Source organism: Cucurbitaria berberidis (genome assembly GCF_010015615.1).
Source record: "Cucurbitaria berberidis CBS 394.84 unplaced genomic scaffold K460scaffold_2, whole genome shotgun sequence".
In the NCBI taxonomy this organism is placed as follows: Eukaryota; Fungi; Ascomycota; class Dothideomycetes; order Pleosporales; family Cucurbitariaceae; genus Cucurbitaria; species Cucurbitaria berberidis.
The window spans coordinates 2,400,676-2,421,896 of NW_024468936.1; the positions used below are offsets into that span (position 1 = coordinate 2,400,676).

Consider the following 21,221-nt stretch of genomic DNA (forward strand, 5'->3'; position numbering starts at 1 on the left):
GTTTACTCGAATCATGATTTCACTAACTAAAATAGTCATTGCTGGGGCTCATTTAGTTGAGAGTGAATGGGAAAGGACCTACATAGTGCAGCTCAAGACTTGCAACCACAGCAACGCGCCCCGTGATCTAGCCTCATCAAAACCTAGACTCCCACCCATCATATCAATCATACTGAACTCAATTAGTCCTCCCTATAATTCCACACTTCGACTCAACCACCGCGACGGATCAGCCTCAACTATCTTCCACGACCACCTAGGTCAACTGACACGATCTTCACATTCCCCAAGGGCTGGTGCAGTATCAACACCAGGACACCGTTCGACATGTCGTGTCCGGCTAGTAACGCCGATGACCATGGTGTCTATCCAGATGGTCACGACGAGACTTATGATCCCAACACCGCCATCAGTTCACACCAGCTTGAATTCCCCACCATCACCGAGGAACTGCACCCCACCGAGTCACTCCATCCCGCCGAGTCATTCAATCCTCCCTCGTCATTTCATTTCCGATACTCGGCAAGCGCTCAACAACCAAACCCCCAGTCACGCGACAAGCAGCAAACTAATTGCAAAAGCATTACAAACGATATGGCATGTCGCTTTGACCCGCCCCTTGATGTTCCAGAGACCAATCCAGCCTTCATCAAGGGGCTCTGGGTTGCAGTGCGAGATATCTCCAACAACATCGTTCCAGTTTCTGAAGGACTTCCCTCTAGCTTGCGTCGAGCCCTCGAGCAGCGCTGTATCACCATGGAGTTGCATAACTTGGGGAAAATCGGTCTCCGAATGGTCTCTCCCAATGTGAACCGGACGGATATCACAAAAGAAGAGAGCAAGGTCTTCAAAGAAGCCTACCCCTGGCTCGATGTATGCGTACCCGATGGAGAAGCGGACTTGATCCACCGCGACATCGAACAACTACGGAAGTCGCTGCAGGCAACGCGAGAGCTGCAGATACTCCTCTTTAGCAGGCTTTTCCGTCCTTATGACCTGCGAGAGGACCCACCTACTGGTGCAAACCTACATCCCCCAGTCCGAGTGTTCGATCAATCACTTCTGCAGCTCCCTGCAGTTGAAGAACTACCGGGACTCGAGCAGCCTCCTATCAAACAGAGCAGCACACCAAACCCCATATCAGGAATAATTACGTCTCCACAAGAAGTCAAATGGCCCAAGGCACTCACATGTGTGTACGGCTTGGATTTAGACAAATTCGTAGACGAGATCGCCTATCTGATTCCAACTGGATTCAATCTCGCCGGATTTCCAGAGCGGCTCTTGTTCCCTTATCTGAGCATCGACATGGAAATGGACATGGCTTCTCGAGTTGACACTTTGACACAGCTTGACAGGAGACAGAAAATCGTCTTCGCAACAGGACTTATTGCGTATCAGTATTGGAAGATTATGCAGAAGAAGAAACTCACCCTCGAGAAGAAAGGTCAGTACTACAAGAAGTTTCAGCACTGGAGCGTGCTCTTTCCCGAACCGCATGCTGCAGCACCGAAGTGGGAACTATTCGTCACTGTTATCAAGGACAAGGAGAGGGACCAGTGGGCTGGAACGGAGACGCAGATGGTTGCTACTGGAACGCTGTCAGCGACCGGCCTTGCGAAATTGATCCGACATCTCAATTACGTTCATATCTGGGCTATAACGGAATACTCGGCGGCCTGCAAATCACTTATAGAGGATTTGGGTGTGTTCTAAATTAGCGTACTGGTTTCATTGCAGTATAGAGGAACCGAAGAAGCGGGGTTTCAAGAGTAAGAACACTGCATGAAGTAAATTACCGCTGGCATGGGAACGACGAATCACGCTTCTTATTAGTAGCCCCGGAGATAGCTCAATCAATGTCTGCTTCATTCACAGCATCTTCACCATTTTGCAGCGTTACAATGTCACCAATCCTTATTTGATTCATACACACTCTTCATGAGCCTCATGTCAGCTCCATCTAATAGCTCGTCTGGCACAGAAGCTTAGACCACTTTCCCGTAAATGGCACTCAACATAGTGAAACCAATTGATAGAGAAACTAGTGAGATCACTATAGGTAATGCTGGCTTGGCCCTCACACTTGAAAACAATACACTAGCAGCACCTACCTACGCCCAAGAATTCCTGATGAGCTATCGCTGATTTCCGTGGAGGTACTTTGAGTACGGAGATTAACATAGTTGATGCTAAAATTAAGACCATGTTTTCCTTTCCGTGAAGGCCGTTTTCCCTCCTTAGTCGCATATGTAAGTACTTGGACAAGAGTCGTTGACTATACGGCCTTCCAATTTTGTTGATATTCATGCTTGCCATCTTCTCTTGAGATGCCAATCTCCCTCTTGATGGTGATGCCTCTTGCTAGCTTGTAATCGCTCTGGTCACTAGTCGGGCTTGGTGGATTTTGAACAAACCCAATCTTTTGGCCATTTCCAACGATCTCCTCCTCGCTTTCGTTCGCTTTGGTACGGAGAACACTCACGTCATACTGATCTTTCACTGGCCGTAGGCGTAGCCACGAAGCCTTTGAGCTAGGATTGCCTGAACGAGATAGCTCATGCGACTCATTTCCATTTGATGGCTGATTTGATGCGTAGGCGGAGGAGCCCGTCGGTTTGTTGGTCCAGAATCGGCGAGTAAAAAGGGGGCGGATCATGGTAGCCTGGCCAATGATGACCGCGACGACATCTTCTCGACATGACCAGATGGCAGCTGTCTCTCCTTGTTTAAGCTTGAATATATGTCAGTAAAGCAGGGGCGGCATCAGGTAAGTAGGGCTCACCTTGAGAACAAAACAGACTCGTAAGATAGCAGCGGTCATGATGAAAATACCCGCACAGAAAAGAATCACGAGTCCAAGCTTGCGAGGCCATGATATTCTCAGAGGAAGTATAATAGGAATCGGAATAAGGATGATGCAAGTATCCGTCAGGAGGTTCAGTGTGAGGACCGTAATTAAAAACGCTGGGCTTTGCGGCGTGCAATATGCTACGGGCTGTCAGCTAAAAACACCTGCCAGGGTAACGTTGGGGCACTTACGTCCTGGATGAGGGTAAACCTGCCATAGCTTATCGAATGGGCGACATCCTAATGCGAACAGGATCCAGATGGAGACACCACTCCCACCCACAAATACCATTGTTGGAACGAGGAACTTGTTTACCCATACGACGCTGACGACACGCCGATAGAAAAACAGCATGTTCAGTTTCAACGTCCAAATGAGACCGACGTATGTGTACCATCCGACCATGAACCACTTGGTTCCGTTCTGGCGCAACACTACTTGCTCTGGTGTCATGGATCGAAGCTGCTCTGGTGTCAGGTACGAGGTGTCGCCGGTTCCCGCTACGATATGTGCTGCTACCGTCATTACAGCATAGCATGCCTGTAAGCGTCAGTTTGTTCTATATAATTTCATCCCAGTCACCAAGCAACGTACCCATGCGAAAAAGACCATATAGTCATCAGCGCAAAACCCAGAAATTCCCACCATACGCAGCCGCGAGAAAACTCTCAGCATGATGAAAATACTTCCCACGGCGAACAGGGACCATGTCTCTATAAGAGCGGCCTCTAAAGGGCTGACTGCCATGGGTGCGTAAGACAGGGGAGAAAGAAAAGTGAAGTTGTAAAGTGCACCCAGAGCTCTCTGTGAGCTGTAGAAGCGGTATTTACAATAACAAATAATAGTAGTTATTTACACAACGCATCGATGGAACCGGAACTACTGCGTAACAATGCGATGCTGCTGAACAAGGGCGGATAACATATGGCAAACAAGTATAGTGCGACATTAGAAACTTTTAATTCTCCGAGCGTTAGAGGGTAGCACAGGAAGGATTCTCAACCTGGAATCCTGACTCCTGAATACTCGCACGGGTCTATCATGGTGATGTGGCCAGGACAACAACAGTGGTGAGCCGCTGGGTTAGGTTTGCGCAGATCTTTATCGTAGCAAACACAAAACGGTACTTTCAGAGGTTGATCTCTAGGCACTGCCTCTTAATTTCATTGAGCGGCGAAGTCTATGTCAGTTGAAATGTCTCGAATCAGTGCCATGCCCGGTGCCTCGGAAATAATACTGAGTCTCAGTCATGGGCAAGCACGTGCGATAACTCCTACTATACGATAAGCACTAGACCCGGTACGGGGCTACGCGTGTTCCCGCAGCCCCATCCCGTGTGGGACTCGGCAAAACCGCGGGCATTCCAAGCGACGTTCCTTCGAATTTGACCGCAACTTCTTTTGCCGCTACTACCGCAGCTATCTCCCTTGGTAGGCTACGATCTTGAACAACTCTGAAAAGTACGAAGATAACTCTTAAGAAATAACCCTATAAGCACCTACTATCAGGGCATATATTCGTACCAAAAGGTCGCGTAAAGAACGACAGGTTATGCATTGTTCTTACTGTGTTCCCCAATAGTAAGCGGGCGGGATTATGTGCGCTCAACCACGCGCTTCCCATGATCGGCTTTTGGGAAACATGGGGACAGAGCCGAGCCGAAAGGGTCGGCAGTTGCCTATGTCTACATAAGCAGCATAATTGACAGAAGCGATTCAGTGCCTAGCCCTTTTCCCCCACTTGGCAATTTCAAGATTAGCCGCATAAAATCCTCAAGGTATTTGATCCATGGCTCTGGCCGTGCAGTGATATTCCAACAACTAACCACATTCTCTGGTTATGACCTGGCCATCAGCTCACTTTTCACGGAGGGCCTACTCGTTGAAAACGGCTTACCTAGTCCGAAGGCCAAGGTTGCTACCCGGCCAGTCCTCCTTCAAGCAATCTCTGCATTGCCACCCATCGGAAGATTTCCAAACTCTGTAACATTCTGCCACCAGCGCACTGGGAACCTACAGTCTTCGATCAGCATGGATCACACTGTTGAACTGAAGTTTTCTTCCTTGAATCTGAACGCTAATGACGCGAACGGCAATCAAGTCCAGGAGCTCGATGCTCTAGTTGTCGGTGCTGGCTTTGGCGGCGTCTACCAGTTGAAGGTAATTCGCGATGCGGGATACAAGGTGAAGCTGGTCGAGCATGGTGACGACTATGGAGGCGTGTGGTACTGGAATCGTTATCCGGGTGCTCGGGTGGACAGTTCTATTCCGCATTATGAATTCTCCGACCCCAAGCTATGGAAGGATTGGACATGGAAGCAGAGATTTCCCGGTGGTCCGGAGCTACGTGCTTACTTTGCGCATGTAGCCGACCTATGGGATCTAAGGAAAGATACGCAGTTCAACACCTTCGTGTCGTCAGCAACCTGGAACGACTCCGAGGCTAGATGGACGGTGAAGACGAAGGCCGCCGAGGTTTACAAAGTGAAATATCTTCTGCTAAACACTGGGTTTGCCGCGAAGAGGTATATTCCGGATTGGAAAGGCATCGACTCTTTCAAAGGTTTGTCAGCATTTTTCGTCATAACGGTCGGTGCTAAAAACTACAGGAACATTCCTCCACCCCTCATACTGGCCTCATGAAGAGCCTGATCTCAAAGGAAAAAGAGTGGCCGTCATTGGCACTGGCTCTACTGGCATCCAGATTGCCCAAGAGCTTAGCAAAGTAGCCAGCCAGCTTACCGTTTTCCAACGTACCCCCAACATGTCTTTGCCAATGGCACAAGTCGAGTACGACCTTCCCAAGCAAGCTCTTCCAAAGTCCGAATATCCAAACCTCTTCGCCGGCCGTAACGACAGTTTCTCTGGCTTCTCTTTCAACTTCCTTCCTCGATCTACCTTCGAAGACACCCCCGAAGAACGCCAGAAGACATACGAGGGGTTGTGGAGCAAAGGCGACTTCGAGTTCTGGCTTGCTACATATTATGATATGCTCTTCGACCCAAAGGCTAACGGCGAAGCCTACAAGTTCTGGCGCGACAAAACCCGGGCAAGGATCAACGAGTCCAAGGTTGCAGACATTCTGGCACCCATTGAACAGCCGTATGCTTTCGGCTGCAAACGTATCTCACTAGAGGACGAGTACTTTGAGATTTACAACAAGCCCAACGTCTCGCTCGTCGATATCAGCAACAAAGGAACACCAATTCAAGGGTTGACTGAGAAGGGCATCAAGACCACGGACAAAGAATACGAGTTTGACTTCATTGTCTGCGCGACAGGATACGATGCTATAACGGGTGGCCTCCGTCAGATCGACATCCGGGGCCCATCTGGTGAGAGCCTGAGTGACTACTGGAAAGCCGGTGCGAAGACTTACCTTGGTCTCACCGTCTCTGGTTTCCCCAACATGTTCTTTACATATGGACCACAAGCTCCTACCGCCTTATGTAATGGACCGACATGTGCCGAGCTGCAGGGCAACTGGATCTTGAACATGATGAATCACATGAAGGAAAATTCTCTCAAGAAGATCGACGCTCAGAAGGAAAGCGAAGCCCAATACAAGGAACTCATCTGGAAGCTTGCAAATGTTTCGCTCCTGCCAACTGTGGACTCAGTAAGTTGCCGCACCAAAAACGCTTCTCAAGGTTGATATGCTGACATATTTATAGTGGTACATGGGCACCAACATTCCTGGAAAGCCAAGAGAGCCTTTGATTTACCTCGGAGGAGTGCCAACTTACTATAAAACTATCAACGAGGCTGCCGCCAATGGCTATACTGGGTTTAGTTTATCGTAGGGATTTGTAAGCTATTAGTTATGTCTATGCAGGAAGGGTCGATTTTTATCAGCGTAACCGGAAGCAGAAAAGATGAGTTTGCTAGTTCGCGCGTATCTGAGCAGCAGGATGATTACGCAGATCTAAGACGTCATAGTCTGCAAGCGTATCAGAATCGCACTCCAGAAGGCTTGTCGTTATAATCACTACTTCCGTCTTGGCCTGCTCCTCCGAGATGCGAATTTCACCTTTGTTCTATTCCCAGGTGTTATCTTCGATCTTCACACCACGCTGCTCTGGCTCTGATCCGTGACCGAGATGCGCGATTTATCATCCTGATCCTCAGGCTCGAAACCGGCTTTGACCTTCTCAAAGTTGGCGTAGCTAATTCCCAGACCCCACAGTGCAGTGGTCTGCCACTGCATGGCCTGTAGTGACCTATGATTTGATTTGCATATGAGCATGGAAATGCCTGGGTGATGTTCTAAAGTTGGCACATACCTCTAAGTCCTGTAGGAACAGGGGAGAGAAGAAAAGAGCCTAACGCTTGAATAGCTCTCCGCAAATTATAAAAGCAGTATTATAATATAATTTCTCTGTTTGCAAATAACGTCAACGCTAGCGAGAGCGGATCATACAACGCAACAGGAGAAATATTAATACTGTATATATAGGCTATAGTAGTAATGATAGACATAAATTTAGATCGCCAGCGACAAGTCCAGCTAGCAGAGTATAGACTTGTGATTCTTTGTACAGCACTAGAAGTCGTGAACTCCATCCACGACGTATATATAGAGACAATCAGTCAGAGACTTCACACGCTACTCCTATGCATGTGAAAAATTAAGATGTTATTAGTGGAAAGATATGATAGGCCCCATTTGCTCTTGAAAAGCCCTAACTAAGTAAAGTAACAGAATATCAATCTTCAAGCTTCGGCATTCCATTACAGTGTCTATAAAGTTGTGAGCAGATCTTTTCCCTCCGTTGGCACCTTCTATTAAACACGAAGATTCATTCTAGCAAAGCGAGCTTCGTTCTGCAAGATAAAACTAAACTCAAAGCACCGAGCATAATTCTCCATCAGGATGTTTGGCCCTGACATGCACTCACATACTCACCCCTGGATGCTTAGCCAGATTTCCCGTTACTCAGTACCAGAACTTATCGCCGTCTACAAAGATATATCGACGACCATGGCCTTCGCATATGTTCCATACTACATGATGATAAGATATCGCCAGACCGCAAATCTTATTGAGGAATATGTTGAGAGAATAGGCGGATCGCTCACTGGAGTTCTACTAGAGAGATCCCCGATGGCACTAGCTCAAGATGCGGTGCCAGATATTATAGTCCAGGCACCTCAACAGCAGGTAGTTCGAGTACAGGCTCCGCCTCCGGCTCCGCGGGTTATCCATGTGCCATCACCTCAACCACAAGTCATCATTGAAACTGTTGATCATCTTGGTCGCGTCATCTCGAGGGCTCCGGCGCCGGAAACCCCTGGTTCTACTACAGCTATACCTTCACTGCCTATGATAGAGAACGGGTCCGCAAACGAGGTGCGTGCTAGTGAGTCGGAGAATGACAGGAAGTATCGAGAGTGGAAGGAACGACAGGGGAAGTTGTGAGTTCTAAGGTTACTTAGTTGCTGTCAGTCTGTAAGGGACTAAGTAGACGCTTGTGGTTAGGTCTTCAAATCTTGTAGCATTTCGAGGAATGATCAATCGATTCTTAAAAGTAAAAATGTGTACAAGATACCTTAAACGGTTCCAAAGCCTTGCTAACTATATAAATCTATACTTCCCATGTATTCTGTTAGCTTACCTTAAATTATGTAGATGCTATATTATAAGGTATGTTCTTTACTTTGTTTGAATTATTCCTTTATACATTGCAACTTAATCTGAGCACCTAAATCTAGGCCCTATTCGGCTCTGTCTGCTTTTAGAATAGTTCCGTGAATTTATACTGCATTTGATACATTCTAATGAAATCTCGGCTACAGTTAGGAATGTGGTGACAGTGGTAGAGGTACAGTAGTGCCACAATGCTTTCAATTTGCGCTCCCTAAGATTCAAACGCAGAATATAGTTCTGTTCTCCGTGATTCATAATTGCAGTCACATTCAGTATATTGATATATCCAGCTTAAGAAACGGCGTTGTACGATTGAATACGCATTAGCCGTAGTCGAAGTCGCGAAAAGAATATTCAATGGCTTATCATATTTAAAGTCCCGTCTTACAAGATATACGTTCTTCTATAGTCTTTTCTAACAACCTTGAGTATCCAATCTCTATAAATTATCACCCAGACCTCTTCCACCAACTTATAACGCGCACCATGGCCTATCGAAACGAGGAGTCGATAATTTACCGGTCCCGCCACCCGATTCCCACATGGGACATTGAAAGGAAGGATTCTGACTACTTGAAATGGAGTGTCGGGGCCATCATCGACTACATACAAGAGAACAGAAATTTTTCGTTGATGTTTGAGGACATAATCCTGGACGATATGACGACTACAGTAAATCGTATGCTGGTAGTACTTGTACGTCGATATGGGAGTCTAGATTTAGTTGGACTTGAAGCGGAATATCTGGCCTTCATTCAGCGTATGCAGCAGCCACAGCAAGATATTATCCTCAACCAGAATCCGCAGCAACTTTTCGTACGACAAAGACAGCCGAACATAGTGGTACGACAGCAGGAGGCACAGAAAATGCCACTGCAACAAGGAGAAATCATTGTCCAGAAGCAAGAGAGATTGCAGATGTTTGGGGCACACACCAATGCTCAGGGTGTTGCAAACCCGCCCAAGGCTTTTAAGCACGATATCTCATACAAAGACAAGTATGCAGCGGCGACAAAGGAGCGAGAGGAACAGCACTATAAGCGCAAATACGAAGAAGAGTTGAGAAAGACCGAGGAGAAGGAGTTCAACCGCCGCTACGAGGAAGAGAAGCGGAAGGATCGGGAGCAGGACGAATCCTTCCGGCGTAGATTCGAGCAGGAACAGTCCAAAGAACAGGAGGAGGACGAGTACAAGCGGAAATACGAAGAGGAGCTGATGAAAACCGAGGACGACGAGTTCGAACACCGCCACGAACAGGAAAGAAGAGAACTAGGGGACCTAGACGAGGTTTTTAGGCGTAGATATGAGGATGAGCAACGGAGGGAGCGAGAAGAGGCTGACCGTTTGCAGAAGCAAAGTGAGGAAGGAAGCTTCAAGCGAAAGTATGAAGAGATAATGATGAAGAAATTGAGGCACGAAGAGGAGACCAGCCGCACAGAACGACCGGTAGAACCTACCAGACCTGTCATTACAGAAATTAAAAATGATAGCAGCAGCGACAGTGACGGTGAAAAACGATTCGACCCATACGAAGCCCTTGGATTACATGAGCGGGACCGAACACCAGAGAATGTGATCAAAAGTACTTATAGTAGGCTAGCGTTGATTCTCCACCCCGATAGGCAGATGGCCAAAACTGAGACGCAGAAAAGGAAGGCAGCCACACGAATGTGCGACATCAACCGCGCAAAGGAAATCCTTCTTGATGTAGAGCGAAGAAGAGCTTTCGATGAGGCGGGTGCGGTATACTCGCATGAATTTCAGGAGTGGAAGAAGAGCAGTAAGTGTCTCAGTCTTTGCAATAAAGGAGCTGCTGACATCCTCACAGATGTACATTTTGGCGGTTCACGGCCACCTGGCCCTGGAGGTGTTGGAGGCAGAGGGTATAACAAGTATATTCCACTCTAAGCTTGGTCTGAAAGGAATAGATGCTGCACTTTGCATGTTATTTTCTCAGCATTGAGTATGTCAATTGAACGTTGGGGATTTTCCTGACTCAAGCGCTCAAAACCATTCTTAACTAGTTATTTGAAGACTTCAGCTTGAAGTCACCGCAGAAATCGACTATATATTTTCAGTAACAAACACTGATTTGATTGTAATCTATGCGAAAACCGCATTAACATGCAAACCAGCCATAATAATGCGTTACTGTTGTACCCCCATCAAGAGCAGTTTGATTTCTACGAAAGCGCACTATTTCATGAAGTTGAATGATACCAACGGAAAAGATACGGCCAATTACTATAAAGCTTCTCCTGCGACAAACTTGCGTTTTCACAGGCTGGCGATAGTGTAGTAGTCGGACCTGGGACGTAGGTGCGTTTTGAACGATTTCTTGTGAAGATGTGATCAACGACTCATCATTACCAGTCCCGTTTCGCGTTGAAGGGTCAGTCGGCGCAGCTTTGTCAATGCAGATTGATACAAAACTGTCTGCGTGGCCGAAAACGCTGCTTACGTATGGATAGGTCACTAATCCACTTAGTCAACTACGCGTTAACTTCGAACGAGACTTTTTCCTTCAAACAAAAATACAGGTGTAATATTCTGCTTCTTGCATTCAAAGGGTAGGTAGACTAGATCAAAAAAGCGTTCATTCAATATTTCTCTGTTTGTCTACTCTGCCGCCTTGATAGCGTTGATTGATCAGCTCTCAATCGACGCCACTAGAAGCTGTCAAACATCGAAAAACAGCATAAAAGCTCTACCTAAATACTTCATATTCAAGTGTTGACTCTTCAGAGCTTCTGTATCAACCTTTTATTCAATGCGCTTTCCTGAAGCGAATCGCTCCCTGCACCACGTCACCCTCCAAACACTATATCATTGAAAAAGCATGTAAAGCCTCTCTGTTCAATTCTTGTATAAATACTGACCACAATCTTTTAGCGCAACTTGCTCTAAGCTTCCTCATACAAAGTCCCCAATCGGCTGCTATTTCGCCATCCCCAAAAAGCAGCTTACAATATGCCATTTTTTGTCCGTCCGAGTAAAACTATCTGCCGCAATTTTATGCGACGTCCGGCTGCGCAGGTCTGCCGCTTCCCTTCAGGTCATGACTTCTACTTCTCGTTACCAATTGAAGTGAACTGTCTTCACCTCTTCAACCCCTTCGAACTTGAATTCTTCTTTGGCTTCCTATCGAATATACTTCCGAGCATTGCGAAAAGAAAGGGGAGGACCGGTGTCGATAATGCTCTACATATCCAACACACCATCTTGCGCCGCCTTCAGAAAAGCAAAAACCTCAGTTCATCTCAAATGAAAGCATGGGTAGCTGGGTACGGCCTCCCTATATTTGATGATGCTCAAGAGCTGGTGGATTTCATTGTAGATTGGGACTCGATCGAATTTGAGGGAAATTTGGGGTCGACTGAGAGGAAAGCCAGGAAGAGGGCGGAGGAAAATGGGTTGGATCCTTGCGGACCCGTTCCAGTGTGCCCTAAAGATATTGACAATGACGTTGTCCTAGTGTTTGATTGGGGAAAGGACGGAAACGAGGCTTTTGAAGTCAGGAGAAACGGAGAAACGGAATTATTCTGCATCTATGGCGGCATATTCCAAAATAAAATGCAATGGACGGCCTATGAGACGAGCCTCTCAGAACAGGTGCTAAAATTGCTTCGAGCTGGTGTACTTAGAGTCACCACCCTTCCAACTGGAGGCTGGGGTCTGATTGAAGGGCTTCACGAACAGCATTCCAACGACTCATATAGCGGCCGGATTGATGAGCAACTCAACGACCTGAGCACGTTCGAATCGTCAGCTTCCCATTCCTCTCCATGTACCAATTCTGCACTTTGCTCTGCAGGCACTCTTCGTTGTACTACTCGAGACGTACTCGACATTCATGCAAACAATTCGAAGAATATCGAGAGAAACAAGCGCTCTCCCAGTATGGCATTCCAACAATCGGTCAACGTTTTCGGAGCTACTTTCAGAAACTGGGACGACTGGATACAGTTCAAACACACACTGACTAGAGTCGATCTCGATCTGCTTTCTCATCGGGTTCTGCAGCTCAGACGTTCTAATGATGGGAGGATTACCATAACACAAGGGCCTAATGCTGGACCGCCATCCAAACCACCCAATAAAGATGCCCATGCTCCAATCTACAGCCAGGTGGTAGCCCCCAAGCAATGTGTTACGCAAAGATCACCTCAAGACATGATTGATCGGAAACAGTTCACTCGGGGTGTCAGGCAATTCTCACCACCGCAACGTGTGGGAAGGCAAGCCCCATCCCTCGAAGACGGCATACATCGCAATTCAATCTCAGAAGATAGAGCTGCCTCATGTAATCAAAGTTACCCTCAGCCGATTTTCGTGCCACTCCCGACGTTCAGTTTCCTCGCTACTCAAAAAGGAGGCCTAGACGCTGATGTCACTAAAATCCCGGCCACACAACGCTCACGTCGTCTTGCCGCTCACAAAGAGCCAGTTCGGCCAAAATTTAAGATGCCGTCTTCCAAGACCACTTATGTTCCAGACGAACATCGCGTAATCAATATAGCTTCATCTACTCTCGCTAGATCAGAATTGTCCTCTCCAGTGCAACCTCTCTCAAAGGCCACACCAGGACGCGCATCCAGCCCTTTGAGGAACAAACTCGCAGCTCCTAGAACTACTATGCACAATTGTGAGAGATATCCAGCATCAAAAGATCGGAACCATAGCAAATACCAAGCATATGCCACCTCCAGTAGCGACACTTCGCCTCAAGCATCGCCCTTCTCATGGCGTGACGTGTAGTGAGAAAGTGGCGGTGCAACACTAGTTATATTGAGGAGGAAGGGTTGGAGTTTTCGAAGCTGGCGGCCTGCAACAGTCGACGGTTGAAAGTGGGGTGCAAGTGAAGGGCTAATGGGTGATATGTTGTTTGCGCTTATGTAGCAGATATGTTACGAAAATGGTAACCTATCAAAAGAATTACTCTCTACTATGTCTCACAAGGTTCTTAGATTTTCACGTGAGTTAGGCCCCGTTTGTACTATTCCGTGTGTTTCAGCATTCACATCGACTTTGCCCCGACGATCCCTCGTTTGATTTCTCATTCACTTCCAATGTGCCAATACTACAGCGTCCAAGCGCCCCTTCAGCCCATATCCCAAACTCTTTACAGCCTCTTGCAACTACACAATCAGCCTGCTCATCTCCAACGCGCAATCACACGTTTGCAATATACTGACTACTCAACAGCAGGATGTCGTTCGTCAACAGCGCTCTTGACTACATCATGGACTTCCGCAAGAAACCCCGTTACGTCCCCGCCAAACTCAACCGCGTAGACGCTGACATGAGACTCGTCCAATATCATGAAACCGGCATAGGGCCCAAGCCACCCCCTCAAGAGACCAACTATCTCCCCGTACGCACTCGTCTCGCACTGGCTATCTTTTCCGATATGAACATGGCACAAACCCACGCATACTACGAGGAAATCGATAATGTGCCCGCTGCTTCCGTTGAAAAGAAGAGCGAGTTCAAGGCCGGACACTGGCACGTTGTTCATCCCGTATCGTCCGTGGAGATGCTCGATTTCAGCACACGGGTACTGCAAGACCTGCTGAAGTGGATCGAAGAGGATTGCCCAAGCGATATGTTCATCAGGAAGGCAGGGCAGGTGCTCGAGTTCAAGGTGGCGAGGAGTGAGACGCTAGAGAATGCAAAGAAAGAGTTGGAAAAGCGTAAAGGGAGGGGGGATGTCGGTGAAGAGGAGGGCTACACGGGGTCTTGGGAACAGGTTGGCGAGGACAAGCAAGCAGATGAAACGCAGATGGACGGGAAGACTAAGATGGAGGGAAAGGGCAAGGAGAAGGCGCAGGGGTTGTCTCGTCACACGGCTGCAGCTTTGGCCGAGGCGGAACAGGCGGGTCGCAATGCTGCAGAGGAGGCAAGGATCAAAGACGAGTATGATTTTGCATAGACATGAAAGGTATGGTGAGCACTTTATGAGCACTTTATGAGGTGGATTACGCCAGGTGTGTGAGACACTTCTGGCTCCAATATTGCATTTGAGTTAGATGATTATAAATGTGTGGAAGTTCTCTCGAGTGAAATATTCCGGATGCACAGTACCCTTGCATGCAAAATTGTATAATTCCAGATGTAGTACTAAAGTGCTCACTCAATATTCTTACGCCATGGAATAGGAGCGCAAATCTAATGCACGGTGGCCAGGGAAACTCACTGGTCGTATCGTATAAGACTGCAACATAGCCCCCCAAACTCTCCATCACCTCTACATCTCCCGTCCACAGCTAAAGAATACGTCTACTACTACAACCACCACCACCACACACACTCGAAACACAAAACACTACAAAACACCACCAAAACCACAAACCAAACCAAGCATATTAAACGTACTTTCTACGCTCAGCATGTCTCTCCTCACTGACTTTGAGCTCGACTCCCTCTTCTTTGATATAGAGGAACATGTCACCTCCTCATCGCCATCAAAGCCACCCACTACATTTCATCAGTTTACGGAGCTTCCACCGGAACTCCGTAACGAAGTCTACAAACAATACTTCATAGAATACTCTTCCACCGAGCCAGCCATCAAAATCAATGCCCAAGGCGCTTTGGTTATCCCTCCTATCAGTGGGTCATCACATCAATTCCGCACCGAAACACGAGGCTATTTCACCTCATACCTACACAACGGCATCGCGAACAGCACATTGCAATTCAAAGCACAAGTTCGCAATTATGACTACAAACCTCTTCAAGCCCGCCTCTGTGCGTTGAGCGCCGAGTTGTCGGTACCAAAGCAACATCTCGCAAACCGCACCAAGGTTTCCTTCATTGGAACCTTCAATTTCAACAACATCGTGTGCTGGGTCGATGGATATCTGGCTGATTCCATCGAGACGCCGATATTTGGCCGGGTGGAGCCGGATTTGGTGACTCTACCTGGCCTGGGTGCGGTGGAAATGTTCTCAGGTTCTATCTCATTGGTGGAAGCAATTCGACGCTATCGCTTGGAGGAAATTGAGTCACAAAATTCTCTCTTCTGGCGCAGAGAGGCGCTTACGTTCCTTGAACATGCTAGCCTGATAGGCTATTCGACTGGGATGCGCGAATGGTGCGGCCTAGGGGAGGAATTCAATATGAACAATACCAACGAGGAAATATCGACAAGGGTTTTCGAGACTATGGCGCATTGGCATCATTTGTTGGGGGTGGGGGCGAAGATGAAGCCGGGGAAGCAGAGGAGCCGGATGAACACCCATGGGGTTGATATGGCGAACGTTATGTACGCCTTTTGGTGCGGGGTGATGGGATACCGTTGAGCAGCCTCGTAAGCAGTCGTGTTTAGGGTTGAGTCGAGACATAGTCAATGCAACCTCGAATAGTCAAGTTACCACTGCTACCAAATTTCGAGAATGTGTCCAACTGGATTGATTGACTTGCATCATCATCTCCTAGTGCTCTACTGTTGCGCACAACCTCACTCATCGTGCGCCCGATCACTCCGTGCGCCACTCATACCAATCTCCAAATCTTCTCTGATCCGCGAAAGCGCACTTTCCTCTTCATCATCCTGAGCTTCTTCCTCACTATCACGACCCTCAGGCTCCCCACTTTCATTGCCGCTGCCATCTTCACCTTGCTCTTCCTCAATATCGGAGTCGTCGTCAGTGTCGTCCTCTTCAACCTTGGTCTCACGCGGGTCACGGCCCAGCTCAGGCTTCCTCTTCCGCTCGAAATCCTGAGCGTGTGCGCCGCGAACAATATCGCCAACTTGGGTGAACGCGCGTTGCAGCGGGGAAGGACGAGCCCCGTCTTGGTAGATACGACGCTGGCGTGCGGATGAGCGAGAACGGTCGAGGTCCGCGCCTGTTGCCGAAGCAGGATCGAGGCCTGAGGCCGAAGCGCGCTTTGGAGCAGGTTGTTCCTCATCGACCCGATGACGATGACCCCGCTCAACTTCAGGCTCAACTGCAGGACTCGACGGAACGTAGTATGGCAGTGGAACGTCCCGACTTGCACGGAAGCGGCCTACGTTTGTGCAGTGCTCATTCTCGACACGAAACAGCGACCACATCCCTCTCCTGCATATCTCGCTAAGAGACACACCGAAAGACGTGACCGCAGAGTGCTGGAGCTGTAGAGGGATTACGGTGTAGAGGACCCAATTGAAGCGCAGGATCGGGTCGATGACCATTGCGGTATAATACCACCAGATCTTCTTGTACCCCAATTCTTTCCGTAGGAACGGATTTTTGGCGCGTGGATCTCCAAGACTCCAGTCGTAGTATATGTCCCAAAAACTCGTATATACACTGTTGATGGTTGCAAAAGTGATAAAGGCGGCATGGGTGGCAGCGTTCTTGTCGATGCGATAGATGCTCAAGCTTATGTAGAACATGATGGTAGCCATATACTTTCCGCAGTTGAGAAGATGGGGAAATTTATTGCTCGTATCCCAGTAACGCCGAATGCATTGCAGGGCACGCCATATGCCAGGTAAAGTTGTCAAGAACCCCAGTACACGTAGGTGTGAGGAGTTGCATTGTCCGGGCTCGTTCCATCCCCGCGCGTATAGACAGAAGAATAGCGCGATATTCTGAGTTTGTTAGCTGGAGCAAAAGTTTATGAGCAACGCAACTCACGCCCATGCTGTAGGTGAGGGAGCAGAACATATCACCCAGGTAGAAGTCTCGCCACTCCACAGGGTAAATGCCAGCGAGTAGCAAACGCCACTATCTTGATGTCAGCATCGATTTGGTGGATGAATGGCTTGATACTTACTAAGGAGTACAACAGCCACATCCGCGTTCGAAAGTAGAACACTTTCATGGGATTAAAGAGGAGTGCAACCGATATGCTCAGGAGGATCACCGGATAATATAGATATATAGACTCGCCGCCAACTTGGTAGAAGTTGACCTGCATGAATAAGCCCAACATGAAGAAACACCAGCAAGGAAGCTATGTCGTGTTAACAGTTCGCTCAAGTGATCAAGTTAAAACACATACCTCAGAAAGTTGCCTCCAGTCCAGGTAGTGGCGGGTATCATATTCGAAAATGAAAACGTAGTTGATCTTAGTTTCGTGCCATACGCGGCAAGCTAAGCAAAATATAAGTAGGAGAAAGTTGACGAGAAAGTATCCAGCGTAGAGCTGTGCATTGTTAGCTAGGCAATCTAAAGCTGTACTCTACGACTGACCTGTAGGAGATAGCTCGTGTTTAACGAAAATGCATCTGGCATATCGTGCAGATTTGCTATCTCATTAGCCTTGATAACGCCTTGCACACCAAGGATGAAGCCCGCAGTGAGCAGAATGCCATTACGAAACGTGTTGTCTGTGTAGTCGCCTGCTCTCGCAATCTTTATCCGCAGTTTTCCGACAGCAACTTTGTGGTTGCCTCTTTCGAAGTATCTTGCATAGAGATCCTCCGTGGCTCTGATATGTCCTTCGATGATATCGCTGTTGACAAACCATGCTTGGTTCACCTTCTCGTTCATGTATCGACTCGAAGGTCGTGCGTTGACGGTTTTGTCGTACTTCTTGTTGATTTTGCGGAAGGCTGTCCGGTTCAATAAGGCATAAGATTTGAGTAGCTCAAGTGCCCGATAATACTCCTGAAGCGCGACCTTGAGTTTTCGTTTTGCCGTTTGGTAAGGCACACTTGGCAGCTCTGGGCGCCGAACGAAGTCACGGCGCGCATCGGGATCCTTCGGCTGGAGTGCGGCCGGTGTGGCAAGTTGCGTTATGTTCTTCGTGCTCTTTCCGTACTTGCCAGCCTTGATAGCGTCCAGGGCGGCATCAATTGGATTCAACCATGAGTCGGTCATTGCGTTTCCGTTTGTCTTTATGTCCCTGGTGTCCTCGTCACCAGAGCTGCTTGCTTGGCCATTGGACAGCAAATGCGTACCATTGTGTTTCTTGCCCAATGCGTCTTTGGCCTTGATCTTGGCTGTTTGGCGCTGAATGACATCGTCGATGCGTCGATCTCTCATGATGTGCAACTGATCGCGCAGGATTGACAATCGCTGGGTTGCCTCGTCCTCTTTCTCTTTGTAAAACGTTTCGATCTTAACCAGCTCCGAGTCCAGGAAATTGAAGAACTCAGCTTGTCGAAAGTCGAGATCGCGATATGCTTCGAGAGGGACGTCACCCGGGCTAGCTGGTGGTGATTTGCTACTCAGAGAGAATAGACGTCGTACTGATGGGCGAGTCTTGGACTGTACAATAGGACCCGGCATCGAGTTCATGCGTTTCGGGCTGAAGACAGTCTTGTACCTGGCTGGCAGTGACATGTGCTTCTTGTTGGGGGATTTGGTCTTGCCCACTTCGAACGCGTTATCGGTCTCTGATTCCGCAGCGGGTAGTGTAATGGTCTTGGTTTTGCTGAGCGATGCAGCTGAAGGGCCGACATGCGGTGAGCTATTCTCAGGGTCGAGTGCTGCGCCTGGGAGCTTCAGGGATGGAGGTGCCTTGCCTCTGTATGTAGATAATTTCCCCTGGCCACTCGGCGGACTGCCAATGATGCTGCCATAGCTCCTCCCCAGGCCTGGAAAATCACCTCGCCCGTGTGCCAATGGCTCTTCCTCTGGCGAGCGCGCTGGTTGACTCCCACTTCGTCTCTGTGGTTGGCTGGTGCGGCTATTGGTTATCGCGAGCGCCCGCAAATCCTCGGGATCCCTAGTGTTTGCCGTTTCTCCTTGCCTAGCGTGTTCGCGGTTCAGGTACGAGTATTTCGGCGCCGCGTCGAAGGGCGAGGGAAGGATGTTGGTTCCGCGTCGGCGGAGGCGCGGTGTCTGGTCGACATTCCGAAGGGCGCGATTAATGGCTTTCAGCTTCTTCTTGCCTAGCTGAGAGGAAGTCAATTGGTGTCAAAGCCTGAGCAAAGCCAGCTTGTAGCGCACCTTATAGTCAAGATACTTTAGCCGCCATTCTGGCACAAGATCGCGCTCCAGTTCCCTGATACGGTCAGCTACTCGATATCATGTCAGACGAAATGGCGACTTTACTTTGCGAACTTCATGGCGAAATCGTCGCCACGTCAAGCCAGTGTCGAGATAAGAATGCCACTTGCGGAAGAGTCTCCTGGTAGCAAGTACATCAAGCGCAGAAGGAGCGAAGTGGTGCGCCGCTAGGCCATTGAAAAGAAAAGAATGATGTTGGGCTAATACGCGGGCGTCCGTGTACTACGCTGCAACGGCTAAAGGGTTTCGCGACGCTGTCACGTCTAGTTGAAGTCTAGTATTCGCATCTCTGGTTCACGAATCATGGATTAGCTTGGCGCTGTTACCAAGCTGTCAACGTCATAGCTGATTGCTGGCAATCTGGAACCCCTCTTTTGCCCAAATCAACATGTGATGCCCGAATACATGCAATCGCCATATTATAAGAAATTCTAGTCACTAGTAGTGTGAGGGAGTATTTAGAAGAATTGTGTTTCAGTTCATGTCTCATAGCCTTCTACGACTCGGAGAGGCGCTTTGGTGCACGGGCCACTACGTCAACCCCTTCCATAGGGATCGCAGGCCCAATTGTTCCGCTTACCACCCCCGCTGTTCGAATTGTTGAGGACGGTTGTACTGGTTCGGATCGTACTGGTCGGCACCCTGGTTGTCGACGTAGTGCTCATCGTACATTTGCTCAGCATTCTTCTGGGCCGCGCGCTTCGTCTTCTCCCTGTCGAACCAATCTTCTCCTTTTGTCTCTGCAAGCTTGTCGACCTCGGCTCCAGCGAACCCAGCGAGGAGCTCTTTGGCGAACTGGTGGGATACGGGCTTGCCTGTTGTCGTGTTACTATAGGTACGGTAAGGTAAATGGGTTAACGAACCCTCTGAGCGCTGATGATCCTCGAAAGCTTTGAAGCCGGCAAAGGCAGCTCCTCCAGCGACTAATTCATGGCCAAAGCTAGACTTGTTCTCTTCGAACTGATCGTTCTCGTACACCTGCTTGTAGTTGTCTTCGTTCTTATCTGTGAGAGACAAGTCAGACAAAGACCTAAAAGCTTGAGCACATCAAGGCATCCTTACCCCAGAAACCCATGATGAATGTATGAAGAATAGACTGTGTTGCTTGGAGGAAATTGAGTAATTTGATAGAGATGAAGGAAAAAGCTGATGTTCTACAGACCCCGTGTAGAGGGACCAGCATGAAGCTTAAGTACCTGAGCTTAGCCTCGGACTCTACTTGACACCTTTCGTCATTCTCGACCCAACCCACAGCATCCACCTGCCGGTGACGAATCAATATAGACATGCCCCTCTCCTCGCAAATCGCTCGGCCCTCCAGGGCCCAGTTGTGGCACAGCAATCAAGGCAGTTGCAGGACTATTGGAATGCTACTTGCGCCTCATTACGCAGCGAGGTGGGGATTTCAGCTTGTAATTGGACACGCTCATTGTATCGGGGTGCGCGGAAGCATGAATAACATCTAAAAGAGGTCTAGATGCGTGCGTAATCTGCTAAGGTCCGGACGTCAGCTTGCGGGCGGATCGGACCAGCAGAATAAGCTTCCTTGGTAAAGCTTAGCTGTGGGTCTTCTGTGCCATCCAACGACATATGAGAGCCCCGTGCAGCTAAAGTCATTCCGTAAACAGGTTTATTGTGGCATTCAGCTCGCTCGGGCATCTTTCACCTCTCCATGGCTTTCATAGGCATGCAAGTGGCAAGATGCTCTGTTCTTGCGAAAAGCTTCTTTGCTTACCGATCGATCTTCCGCCATCGTTAGCAACCGACGTCACTCC

General features: G+C 48.5%; 11 protein-coding genes and 1 pseudogene across 12 annotated transcripts; 7 read left to right on the top strand and 5 right to left on the bottom strand.

The window, feature by feature from the left end:
• Positions 1-226: 226 nt before the first annotated feature.
• Positions 227-1,716, top strand: K460DRAFT_426615 (annotated as a pseudogene; the record flags this gene model as incomplete). The annotated part of the gene is made up of 1 exon: positions 227-1,716. A coding segment is annotated over one exon (1,490 nt), but the record flags the coding sequence as incomplete, so codon positions are not given.
• Positions 1,717-2,278: 562 nt separating this feature from the next.
• On the bottom strand, positions 2,279-3,598 carry K460DRAFT_352877 (uncharacterized protein; the record flags this gene model as incomplete). The annotated part of the gene is made up of 4 exons (XM_040931681.1): positions 2,279-2,734; positions 2,786-2,991; positions 3,043-3,391; positions 3,446-3,598. The coding sequence occupies 4 exons, from the start codon at positions 3,596-3,598 to the stop codon at positions 2,279-2,281; spliced, it is 1,164 nt and encodes a 387-aa protein (XP_040790359.1).
• Positions 3,599-4,881: 1,283 nt separating this feature from the next.
• Positions 4,882-6,713, top strand: K460DRAFT_384092 (FAD/NAD(P)-binding domain-containing protein; the record flags this gene model as incomplete). Its single annotated transcript, XM_040935482.1, has 3 exons — positions 4,882-5,413; positions 5,460-6,469; positions 6,525-6,713. 3 exons carry the CDS (start codon positions 4,882-4,884, stop codon positions 6,651-6,653), a joined length of 1,671 nt encoding a protein of 556 aa, XP_040790360.1. The 3' UTR covers positions 6,654-6,713.
• A 21-nt stretch (positions 6,714-6,734) lies between these two features.
• On the bottom strand, positions 6,735-6,887 carry K460DRAFT_277417 (uncharacterized protein; the record flags this gene model as incomplete). The annotated part of the gene is made up of 1 exon (XM_040928179.1): positions 6,735-6,887. A coding segment is annotated over one exon (153 nt), but the record flags the coding sequence as incomplete, so codon positions are not given.
• Positions 6,888-7,723: 836 nt separating this feature from the next.
• K460DRAFT_352879 (uncharacterized protein) lies at positions 7,724-8,602 on the top strand (the record flags this gene model as incomplete). Its single annotated transcript, XM_040931682.1, has 3 exons — positions 7,724-8,265; positions 8,480-8,494; positions 8,563-8,602. The coding sequence occupies 3 exons, from the start codon at positions 7,724-7,726 to the stop codon at positions 8,600-8,602; spliced, it is 597 nt and encodes a 198-aa protein (XP_040790362.1).
• Positions 8,603-10,075: 1,473 nt separating this feature from the next.
• On the top strand, positions 10,076-10,282 carry K460DRAFT_265849 (uncharacterized protein; the record flags this gene model as incomplete). Its single annotated transcript, XM_040927500.1, has 1 exon — positions 10,076-10,282. A coding segment is annotated over one exon (207 nt), but the record flags the coding sequence as incomplete, so codon positions are not given.
• Positions 10,283-11,467: 1,185 nt separating this feature from the next.
• K460DRAFT_403124 (uncharacterized protein) lies at positions 11,468-13,255 on the top strand (the record flags this gene model as incomplete). Its single annotated transcript, XM_040936595.1, has 1 exon — positions 11,468-13,255. The coding sequence occupies one exon, from the start codon at positions 11,468-11,470 to the stop codon at positions 13,253-13,255; it is 1,788 nt and encodes a 595-aa protein (XP_040790364.1).
• Positions 13,256-13,706: 451 nt separating this feature from the next.
• Positions 13,707-14,429, top strand: K460DRAFT_403125 (uncharacterized protein; the record flags this gene model as incomplete). The annotated part of the gene is made up of 1 exon (XM_040936596.1): positions 13,707-14,429. One exon carries the CDS (start codon positions 13,707-13,709, stop codon positions 14,427-14,429), a length of 723 nt encoding a protein of 240 aa, XP_040790365.1.
• A 137-nt stretch (positions 14,430-14,566) lies between these two features.
• On the top strand, positions 14,567-15,801 carry K460DRAFT_414474 (uncharacterized protein; the record flags this gene model as incomplete). The annotated part of the gene is made up of 1 exon (XM_040937674.1): positions 14,567-15,801. Exon 1 carries the CDS (start codon positions 14,887-14,889, stop codon positions 15,799-15,801), a length of 915 nt encoding a protein of 304 aa, XP_040790366.1. The 5' UTR covers positions 14,567-14,886.
• Positions 15,802-15,895: 94 nt separating this feature from the next.
• Positions 15,896-16,655, bottom strand: K460DRAFT_363837 (uncharacterized protein; the record flags this gene model as incomplete). Its single annotated transcript, XM_040932896.1, has 1 exon — positions 15,896-16,655. A coding segment is annotated over exon 1 (593 nt), but the record flags the coding sequence as incomplete, so codon positions are not given.
• Positions 16,656-17,149: 494 nt separating this feature from the next.
• Positions 17,150-19,990, bottom strand: K460DRAFT_64305 (SPX-domain-containing protein). The gene is made up of 5 exons (XM_040938584.1): positions 19,492-19,990; positions 19,387-19,441; positions 17,683-19,332; positions 17,264-17,635; positions 17,150-17,214 (listed from the first exon to the last, which is right to left on the bottom strand). The coding sequence occupies exons 1-4, from the start codon at positions 19,503-19,505 to the stop codon at positions 17,474-17,476; spliced, it is 1,881 nt and encodes a 626-aa protein (XP_040790368.1). The 5' UTR covers positions 19,506-19,990; the 3' UTR covers positions 17,150-17,214; positions 17,264-17,473.
• Positions 19,918-20,582, bottom strand: K460DRAFT_363839 (uncharacterized protein). The gene is made up of 3 exons (XM_040932897.1): positions 20,509-20,582; positions 20,310-20,450; positions 19,918-20,261 (listed from the first exon to the last, which is right to left on the bottom strand). The coding sequence occupies exons 1-3, from the start codon at positions 20,519-20,521 to the stop codon at positions 20,023-20,025; spliced, it is 393 nt and encodes a 130-aa protein (XP_040790369.1). The 5' UTR covers positions 20,522-20,582; the 3' UTR covers positions 19,918-20,022.
• Between the last annotated feature and the right edge of the window lie 639 nt (positions 20,583-21,221).

Excerpts from the sequence above, each read along its gene's own strand:
- K460DRAFT_363839 (XM_040932897.1), bottom strand. Across the intron at positions 20,262-20,309 it reads GGATCATCAGCGCTCAGAGG|GCAAGCCCGTATCCCACCAG; the intron begins GTTCGTTAACCC and ends ACACGACAACAG.
- K460DRAFT_64305 (XM_040938584.1), bottom strand. Across the intron at positions 19,333-19,386 it reads TAAAGTATCTTGACTATAAG|CTAGGCAAGAAGAAGCTGAA; the intron begins GTGCGCTACAAG and ends ACTTCCTCTCAG. Across the intron at positions 17,636-17,682 it reads ACACGAGCTATCTCCTACAG|CTCTACGCTGGATACTTTCT; the intron begins GTCAGTCGTAGA and ends AACAATGCACAG.